The following is an 11,279-nucleotide window of genomic DNA, read 5'->3' on the forward strand; positions in this document are numbered from 1 at the left end:
ACACCCCCTAGATTGTCTTTGGTTTGTATGATAACATCCAAAACCTTTGGTTTATATGACACCTCCAGATTTTTCTTCGGTTCATGTGACACACCTCAAAAATCTTCATCGGTTCATATGGTACATCACCCAAAATGTTCAACATGAAAAATCTTGGATCCACCGTATTTATTATCTAAAATTATCAGGATCGAGATGACGTCACAAATGTAATGACGTAGCAAAAAGATGACGTCACGAAATTCCTCATGTCAGACACTTGCTGTTTGGTGGACTGAATGAAAAAGATAAGAAGCAGCATATAATTCACGAGGAAAGATAGAAAGGAGGACTAAGAAATAAGATAAGGAGAGTGGAGATGGTAATAAGAAAGGTAAGATAATGATTGAGGGGATGTGATACGTCAGGTGATAAACCTGAGGGGAAACACGAAACGTCAGAAGAATGATGAGGGGAAATAATGAAGATGTGGAGATGGGGAAGAATGAAATCATAATAAAAATGTGAAGACGGAAAGACAGTGATAATGAAGGGATAACTGAGTAAGGAGGCAAGAGGGCAGGAAGCACAGAGGCAACTAAAAGATAAAAAAAGGGAGGAATAATTGTAACAAAAACAATAAAGGGAAAAAAATGCAGAATGAAAATACAGGACTACTAACAAAACTGGATTCTGGAAGAGAGAGAGAGAGAGAGAGAGAGAGAGAGAGAGAGAGAGAGAGAGAGAGAGAGAGAGAGAGAAAGAGCTGTTGTATAGGAAGATAGAATCTAATGAAGCCGAAATACGTCTTTGTACCAAAGGGAAGAAAATGAATCATGCAAGATACTGAACTTGGTGAGAAACTGCATCTCTCTCTCTCTCTCTCTCTCTCTCTCTCCCGCTTATCTTTCTCTCTATTGTTTCTCCCCCATCTTCGTCCAACGGCCGCCAGGCCCCCTCCGCCCACCCAACAAGGAATGGCCTTCAAATATGAAGATGGGATTGGTCCATATCTTGGCTCGCTTCCATTTCCCATATAGATTATTTCGGATCTGTTTCACACAATTTCAAGAGTATAGATAAGACGTGACGCTTAGTGGCAGGTCTCTGTCTCCTAATCTGTATGTCTTGCAAATATAAAGAAAAATTCATCTTTCTATCTAACTATCGATTTATCTATAAGTTTCCTTTTCTTCCCAACAGTCGAGTATCCACTGAGTACTCGAGCCAGGAAGTGGTTTTTAGGAAAAAAAAAATTTAAATACTAAGAAAACTTCATCCTAAACTCCTCATAAAAAGCGAAATGGAATACAGCAAGAGCTGTGCTACGCCCTGTTTGTGTAACATTTCGTTCCTGTAAAGGTTGTTACCTTTTAAGTTAAAGGTTATGTGTCAATATATATATATATATATATATATATATATATATATATATATATATATATATATATATATATATATATATATATAATATATATATACGTATCAAGTATAAAAGGCCCATTTAAACACTCTGGTTTAAAGCTAGTGACTATATTTCGGTGGACTAACATCCACACTTAGCTTTAAACCAGTGTTTTAATGGGCCTTTTATACTTGAGACGTATCCTGTTTTAACAAAAGAATTTTTTTTACAGATATACGTATATGTACATATTTTTAATCACAAAATCACATATATATGCCTGTATATGTGTGTGTAGCGTTACTGTATGTAAATGTATTACACACACACAGGCACACAGGAAACGCGTCAGTGAAAAGGAGAGAGAGAGAGAGAGACAGAGAGAGAGAGAGAGAGAGAGAGAGAGAGAGAGAGAGCAATCCGTTGATTATCACTGCTTTATTCAAGTCTAGCAGCAAAAAATGAGATTGAGAAGAAGAAAAAGAGAAAAGAAAAAAGTTAGGCATGTAGCTTTGAATTCATTAACCTTCTCCTATTTCGAGAAGAAACTAATTTTGAAGCTCATTCCCTGTGACCCAGCTCTCTCTCTCTCTCTCTCTCTCTCTCTCTCTCTCTCTCTCTCTCTCTCTCTCTCTCTCTCTCTCTCTCGCTGAATTACTCAAATTCTAGCTCAGACCATTAACTGTCTGTTGGTTCATTTATTTTATTTTCTAATCTCACGCTGAAGGTGGGGATTAGAAGGATACGAGGGAGATATATGTTCAAGGCTCATCTCCGTTATTCTCCCCTCTTCTCTCTCTCTCTCTCTCTCTCTCTCTCTCGCTCTCTCTCTCCCTCTCTCTCTCTCTTTCTTCTATTGCTTGTTCATTCTTGGCTTGAAACAGAGAGGGAAGGTCACCATCTGTTTTTTCGTCTATTTGAAGCCGTAACCTTGTACATTTACAACTCTCTCTCTCTCTCTCTCTCTCTCTCTCTCTCTCTCTCTCTCTCTCTCTCTCTTGCTTCGTAATTTTCTTAATTTGAATCTATTTGAATGCATATATTACAGTACAATTAGCACTATGTTATTGAATACTCTCTCTCTCTCGCTCTCTCTCTCTCTCTCTCGTGTCTTATTTTAGCTTAAACATAGAAAATGGGGTCATCTAACAGTCATTCCTGTATTTGAATGCGTATTATTTATTTCAGTTAGTTAACCGCTGTACTTCTCAATACTCTCTCCTTGTCTCTGAAGCACCTCAGCGGCGTGGTTGGTATGGTATTAGCGTCCCACCTCGGTGGTCTCAGGTTCGATTCTCGGCCATTCCATTGAGGAGTGAGAGATGTGTATTTCTGGTGATAGAAGAAGTTCACTCTCGACGTGGTTCGGAAGTCACGTAAAGCCGTTGGTCCCGTTGCTGAATAACCACTGGTTCCATGCAACGTAAAAGCACCATACAAACAAGCAATCTCCTTGTCTCTGTCTGTCTGTCTGTCTGTCTCTCTTTGCTCTGCTCTTCTACCTATTTCGTGCGATAGGCGATGTCGATTGCTTTGGGGAGGTGTTACATACAAACACCTTGAATTCTGTGCCCTTAAAAGAAGAAGAAGAAGAAGAAGAAGAAGAAAAACCTCTGATAATTTTAGCCTCCCGCAGGCGTATTTCCAATAACTCTTGAAGGTCGACCACTGAAGATAAAAATCGACTCACGCATCACAACAATCGCGAACAATGAACTCCAGAAGAATTGGCGAACGACGACGGCGAGAGAGAGAGAGAGAGAGAGAGAGAGAGAGAGAGAGAGAGAGAGAGAGAATGGCCACTGTCCACCAACGGTCGTGTTTACTAAACATAAACACCAGAAGAAAAATAACGACGGGTTTCTGCGGGACAAACAATGGTTCGACAATCTCTTTGACCTTCGTAGACGAGAGAGAGAGAGAGAGAGAGAGAGAGAGAGAGAGAGAGAGAGAGAGAGAGAGGAGGGGGTTGGAAGGGGACTTGAAGAAAAAAGGGGGAGACGCGAATTAAAACAATTCCGACCGAACTGTTTAGATATAGAGATCTCTTCTTCATTACTGGCGAAATGCATCGCTCGGTTCCCGAATACTGGCGATCGCACGAGGCCTTGGGAGCGAACGAACAAAGGTGGGACTCTCTTTGGGGAGAAGGTGGGTAGGGGGGGAAAGAACTGTATGCATCAGAAGAATTTCGAGATGCAAAGGTCAGGGGGAGGGGATAAGGCGTCAAGCAATGTGTATACACACATACACACACAAATATCTACGAAAGATCTTTGAGTCTCTTAGAAACATTTCATTAAATTTTCTTCTTTGTTATTTTTTTTTAGGTTGCTTATTCGATTCAGGGAAAGCAAAATAATAGCAATTTATACGATGTGCGAATGAGTCGTTAGGGATTTGAATAATAACAGTGGTAATGATAATTCACGTACATTAACTGGACCGTATACCTATATCTTTCGCGTGCGTAACAAAAATAAACTAGAGATTTGCACACGACATATGTATTGATAAAAGGTCCGGTTATTGTAGAGTAGTTATTAATACTAGTGTTATTCATATCCCTAACGAGTCACGCGCGCATCGTCAAAATTGCTATTATTTTGCTCTCTCGGAATCGGAAAAACGTGCATAAGTTTGTACAACCTAAAAAATAAAGAAACGAAAAACAGGTAAGTCGATCAGAACTCATTTAAACGTCTTTCTAAATGAATTAATGAAATTCAGGGAGATGTTTCAAAGGGACTTAAAGATCCCATGTGTGTGTATATACGTATATATATATGATATATATAATATATATTATTTATATTATATTATTATATATATATAATTATATATATATTAATATATATATATATATATATCTATATTATACAGACACATTGCTTGGTACCTTATTCCCCCGCCCCCCCTGACCTTTATATTTCGAAATCCAACGAGTCCCATTTTTCTTCGTGAGCTCGGGACGCCTATATATAGCTTTGGGACGGTACATAACGTCCCAATGGTCGGAACATACCGTCTAAAGTCTCCCTTATTGTCATTTTTGACGGTCTAGGTAAAATCTATTACAATCATAATGGACTGAGAAAGGAAAAATTGAGAGTAAAAAGGTAATAGTAATAAAAAGAAGGCAAGTATACAAAGAAGCAAATAGTTAATAAAAATGAAAGATTCGTAAAATGATAATAACATGGATAAGTAAGCATATCAATGAATAACTAACTGCTTAAATATGTAGAAAATAAATGATGAGATGGATATTAATATTAAAAAAAAAAAAAGACAGTATGAGGAATGAACAGAAGGATAAAATAAATACTTAGTAAACAGAAAAACTTAGAAATGAGCGGAAAAACGAACTAACCAATAAAAAAAAGCAAGTAAAACAACCAAACGCACAAAGAGAGACGAATAAATAAATCATCTGTTCCCAGGTGTTACAACGACCGTGGAAAGTTCATTGTCCCTTGGAACCTTGAAACAGATGTCACAAGTCACAATCGGCACCTTTTGTTTTTACTTTCTTTTTTAATGTTGCTCTTTGGTATTTGTGATCATAAGCCGACTGGTGTTTTTTTTCATATTGTCCTTCATGCTGGTCAGATCTTAGGGAGGTTGAAAACAACATTTTATTCAAACAAACTTTATGCGTTTCCAAAGATTTTGTTCTATGGGTGGAGGTGAAAATTGTTTTTTTATGGCAATTATCAATGAGGAAGATTTTACGCTGTAGATTTCTGTTTGTTATACAAATGTAGAAATACACTTGATTATATAGACACAAACACATACTCATATACATATATATGTATGTATATACATACATACATACACACACACACACACACACACACACACACACACACACACACATATATATATATATATATAAGAAGATATAGGGTTGGGTAAAACATTGTGATATATGCAAGGTCAAAAGTAGCAAATAAGTGACAGTGACCAAGTCAGCAAACAAATAGATACACATATAATACTGTAGTCTTCTTAGGCACGAAGATATGCTAATTCAGTCGTATTCGACATAGGAAAATGAAAATGGTATGTCTCAGAAAATGCCAATATTTTCTGAGACATACCATTTTCATTTTCCTATGTGGAATACAACTGAATAATATATATATATATATATATATATATATATATATATATATATATATATTATATATATACATATAGTTTGTGAGAACATACACTGTGTCATTTAGGATATTCAATCCACCAAACAGATACGTACACATGCTGAAAGAACAAAAATTCCCCAAAAAGGAGAAAAGGTTCCAAGCAACCACCATTCCTTCCTGAGAACATCTCGTGACAAATTTGACTCGTGTGTTCCGCTTTGTATCATATTCGGAGATTTTCCTCGTGTTTAGCACATCATTTTTCTCGAGCCTTGAGGGCCAGGAATAGAAGCAATGACGCCAGTGTCCTCGGGTGCAATCTAAGAGAGAGAGAGAGAGAGAGAGAGAGAGAGAGAGAGAGAACCAGTAAAAGAGCTAATATGGCTTAATATGAGCAAAAACAGATATACAAGGAGAGAGAGAGAGAGAGAGAGAGAGAGAGAGAGAGAGAGAGAGAGAGAGAGAGACGAACAGGCCAAAGAAAGAACGTGGCTTACTATAAACAAAAAGATTAAGATACAGATAATTAAGGAGAGAGAGAGAGAGAAAGATAATGATTATAGGAAGAATAAGCTTTGGGGGTTAATTATCATATGAACATTATACCCCTTTGAAACAAGGGACATTTAAAGTTTTTTTTACATTTTTTCCCAAAACTTCTAGACTCGGCATAAGTTTTCATTTTATAAAGGGAAACTTCAGCAAAGTTTTCGTTTCAAATTAATCTTCAAATTTCGTTTTAGAGTATCAAGATTTACATAAGAGGAATAAAAGTCTCCAGCATTCGAACTTTTGTATAATTTGATTTCTGTCAACTCTGCAAGCCTTTAATGTTTTTGTTTTGTGATTGGTGTTTCTGTATAAGGTATATAACATTTAGATTCAACGGAATGGAATGCTTTGGATACGATTTTTTGTTTAAAATTGAAGCGTGCTTGAGTGAATTTGTTATAACAAACCACAGACGCATACATACATCGACACACACAAATTTATATAAATATATACGCATACATATACATACATATATTATATATATATTATGTGCGTGTTGGTGTACGTGTGTCTGTTTCGTTGTATGTGTATGTATGAGCGTCTGTGAGTATATGGTCCGACAAATATAGTTATACGGTTACTTTGATATCTCTTCTTTAATCCACCATCAGTTGCAGGTAGCATTTGGCTTGGGTGCAGCCGGTGATTCAATGAATTTTATATTCCATATGCTTGATAAATTTAATGGTTAATTCTCTTGTTCGTCGCATCCGATTCAATGCGATGAAAATCTCACTCGAAAACGGAAAGGCCAAAGTGGAGTAACTTGAGACGCAGGTTTGACTTGCATAAATATATATAATTGCCATACTTTCCTCTGGAAATGATCATATTTTCACCCCTTTCTTTTGATGTAGAGCACAGAATCCTCTACTCATATTTAACCATACAGTAACTTTAGATGATTATTTGAACGGGTCAAAATTGAAACTACAAAATAAAAAACCTTATTTGTCGTTCAGTATATTTATTGAATACAATTACCTCTTAATGAATAGAGTAAATTCTTGATATACTTTCAATGGAATACTTTCAGATCTCTGTTTGAATTATGGAAATTGGTTTTCGTGATGAACGTCATTTGATTATTTGACGTTTTGTATTTTTATTAAATACGTTTAACGTTAAAGAAAGATGCTATCTTTCTTTATATACTTTCAATGGAATACTTTTAAATCTGTTTCAATACAATGCTGAAGGAACAAAAGATTGGTCGAACTGAAAGGGCGTCGATAAAGGCCAGGTCGAGCGAACAGGTGGGGTCAAAAGCTGACATTTGTGCAAGAAATAAAATCATGCAAAAGATAACAATAATCCACAGCTCCCGTTACACACATCTAAGAATTGAACCCCCACCCATCTCTCTCTCTCTCTCTCTCTCTCTCTCTCTCTCTCTCTCTCTCTCTCTCTCTCTCTCTCTAGGTCTGTGTTAGTCTCTCTGTCTGTTTGTCTGACTGTCTGTCTTTCTCTCTTTACGTTATTTAATTATTAGTGATAATAATGATTGATAACTCAAGACTCGCTCGTTGTAATATAAGTTTTAACACGACTGAATTGGTCTTAGATTATCTTTAATCTCATTATGATAAATAACTCCCTTAAAGAACTGCTATTATTGACATTACTGTTTAATTATTCTTTGGTACCATCCAGGGAGTCAGTGAAGCATCGAGGATGCAATTTATGGTTCGATGTTGTAAGAAATTCAGGTCTATGCATTGCCTCTAGAACAACATTACTTTCATAAGTGTTTCCTTTATAAGTGCAAAGTGATTATTCATATAACTTCACTAATTCAATCAGTGATTACGGGCTTGACAAAATATAGCTTACTTAAGCTAAAGAAATATGGCCTGAATATAAAGACAATTAACTGAAAAAGCAAAGACTCGTGACACTCTACGGTGAGTAAAACCCACATTTAACTATCTCGAGTTTGACCAAAATAATGTCAAGTTTACAACAACGAATATTACTCCACTTATTCATTATTCCTCTGAGGGCGAGCTCCATTAAGATAATGCATCAGTGATCTTTCTAAACAAAAATGTCTTAAAAACGAAAGTTTTAATTACTATGAGTTATAAAACTTCTCTGGGGGTAAGAGTTTAAAAGTGACATAATAATAATAATAATAATAATAATAATAATAATAATAATAATAATAATAATAATAATAATAATAATAATAATAATAATAATAATAATAATAATAATAATAATAATATTCCTTCCATTTCGCTTTTGTTCCCCCTTATTACATTTTTGTTCAATGACTCGTAAGTTCTTTTTGTTGATACGATTTCTTTTCCCCATTTAACTTCACGACTTTATATAAAAAAGCATCACCGTAATAGTCTATAACGTGCCAGTTTTTTTAATACAAAAGTCTCGAGACAGAAAAAGGTCTCCTGCGATAAAGGAACTCAAGAAAAATATAATTGAGTTTCACGGTACCATCACATTAAGTGCTCGCTCGTAGAAAAAAGCCTTACGATGCCATTTGAATATGAAACACTCGGAAAATACTACCTCACAGAGACACACTTTTATTTAGTTTCTTGGAGCCGTATGCCTCGTTCCCGTTTTCTATGGGGTGGGCTCCACAGGGGTAACTCTTTAGTCTTCAGCACGTCTTAGGGACGAAGGACTGACTTTTCTGGTATCATCTGCAACTGGTATGGATAAGTATTTTTATTTTTGTATATTTTGTCTTGTAATATTTATACAATAAAGAAATTCATAATTCATATATAAAATTTATCATATACAAGTTGTTCACGAATTTAACGTAAGACCGCGATGAAATGGTTTGCCCATCTAAATCAGTTTACCTTGTTGTTCACGAATTTAACGTAAGACCGCGATGAAATGGTTTGCCCATCTAAGTCAGTTTACCTTGATGTTTACAAAGTTATTATTATTATTATTATTATTATTATTAATTATTATTATTATTATTATTATTATTATTATTATTATTATTATTTCAGATTAAAGCCATATCCACTAACGGGTTGTAGTTCTGAGGAAAGAAAATATGATAACCGCTGCCTCATTCATACGTAACTCGCTGAATTTAACATGAAAGCTTTCCCAGTATGTGTTTCCTAAACACACAGCTTCATTTCCTTAAGCCCCTTTTTCATATTACTAATTAATATCATACATGGATGAGTAGATTATATAGATTCAGAAATGTATACTTGGCCATAGAACATTACATATAACGTCAATGTCAATAATAATCTAAACCAGGACAAATTACTTTTACTGAACATTAGAAAATAATGATATACTTAGATTTTAAGATTTTCATTCAGTCCTTCACAAAGAATAATATTTGAAAAACCATATATGTATGTGTATATATATATATATATATTATATATATATATATATATATATCATATGATATGTATATAAACATCTGGCTTACAGAGATGTACAAATTCATGAAATTTCCCAGTGAACATGCGTATATATACTACCTACTTTTGCACAATTGTGATTGACCCAGCATTATAAATACTATTCATAACATTGTGTACGCTCGAAGGCATACAGGCATTCAGAAATATTTGAGTATATGTATGTGGCTATGGCTATGGATACATAATCTGCATACGAAGATATAACGTTGGTGGAGGCATTTCTGATTATATTTTCCGAAAGACAGTAAAAATAGAGAGAGAGAGTAGGAGAGGAGAGGAGAGAGAGAGAGAGAGAGAGAGAGAGAGAGAGAGAGAGAGAGCGCAGTAAATGAACGAGGAAATCCAGGCGACCTGTATGCCCTTGAGCGCGATCTTCTCTGAATGAGCCAGACCAGGACCTATAAGTTCAGAAATAGTTTCACAAAAAGAAGAAGAAGAAGAAGAGGAAGAAGAAGAAGAAGAAGAAGAAGAAGAAGAAGAAGGAGAAGAAGAAGAAGAAGAAGAAGAAGAAGACTTCCAGTTACCGAAAAATAATGTTCTCATCTTTGGCCCAACCTTCAATAATGACCTCCCATCGAGACCTAACCTCTAAGGTCACTAAGTTCACGCTTTGCCCTCCCTCAACAGAAAAAAAAGAGGGAGAGAAAGAGAGAGAGGAAAGGAAAAATGAACGGTTAGAGAGAGAGAGAGAGAGAGAGAGAGAGAGAGAGAGAGAGAGAGAGAGGCCGAGTCCGGAATGACTTGGACAGCGTCCGAAGAGGAAAAGAAAAGAGAGCAAAGTCTAATGAGAAAGCTGGAGAGGTGTGGCCACGCAGAAGTTTTGGATGGACCCACCCCCCTATGACGTCAGCGGGTGTTGTACGAAACCCGCGAGAGAGAGAGAGAGAGAGAGAGAGAGAGAGAGAGAGAGAGAGAGAGAGAGAGAGAGCTTACACGAAACAATGCGAGGGGCTGGAAGACATGGCAAGAGCGACTCATTCTGTAGGAGAGATGGAATAGCTTTTTGACATTTCATCGACCTGACATTTTTCTTGAAGTATTGAAGAGAACAGAAATATCGCATGAATGGAAGGAAGAAATGCTTGAAATATGACGGGAGACTTAATAGTGTGTGTGTGTTTTTTTTTTAATCCGATATATCACGTACCTAAAAATAGTGGCGGCGCATCGCCACGATCTGAAGTTTAGGAGAATGGATTTTATGGCTCTCTCTCTCTCTCTCTCTCTCTCTCTCTCTCTCTCTCTCTCTCTCTCTCTTTTATACACGCACAAATCTATCTGCCTATCTATCTAATGCGCTAAACCTCTCCTATTTTCTTTACCATAGAAAAGATCACCTTTCATGTTTTTGATCTCTCTCTCTCTCTCTCTCTCTCTCTCTCTCTCTCTCTCTCTCTCTCTCTCTCTCTCTTGCTGTTTGTGACTAATATCTAACAGAATCAAATCGATATCAACATGAAAGTGACACAGATACGCACAAACACACAGAAATTAATAGCACCGCTCGCATACAATGTCATTAAGACTGCGGATACACTGAATGAAAAGTTTTGCTTCGTTTTTATATCAATAAAAAATCTGAAAACTGTCGGATTCAAAATACAAAAACAGTTGCTTATAAAAACTCTTACTTGAAACTTGACTTTGCTAGCATTTGTAAAAGTGTTCAAGTATATAGCTTTAAATGTACAATAACTGCATGAATCTATAAATGTAAGTATTATAATTGCATTTGAGGGATTTACTGAAATATGA

General features: G+C 36.0%; 1 protein-coding gene across 1 annotated transcript in view; it reads left to right on the plus strand.

The window, feature by feature from the left end:
- The window catches only part of LOC135202789 (troponin T, skeletal muscle-like), a 29,300-nt gene extending 19,184 nt beyond the window's left edge, over positions 1-10,116 (plus strand). Inside the window, exon 5 of the mRNA XM_064232249.1 lies at positions 9,915-10,116. Coding sequence (XP_064088319.1) covers positions 9,915-10,116 — 202 coding nt within the window. The remainder of the gene's footprint in view (positions 1-9,914) is intronic.
- Positions 10,117-11,279: the final 1,163 nt, after the last annotated feature.

Source organism: Macrobrachium nipponense, chromosome 33 (genome assembly GCF_015104395.2).
Source record: "Macrobrachium nipponense isolate FS-2020 chromosome 33, ASM1510439v2, whole genome shotgun sequence".
Lineage (NCBI taxonomy): Eukaryota > Metazoa > Arthropoda > Malacostraca > Decapoda > Palaemonidae > Macrobrachium > Macrobrachium nipponense.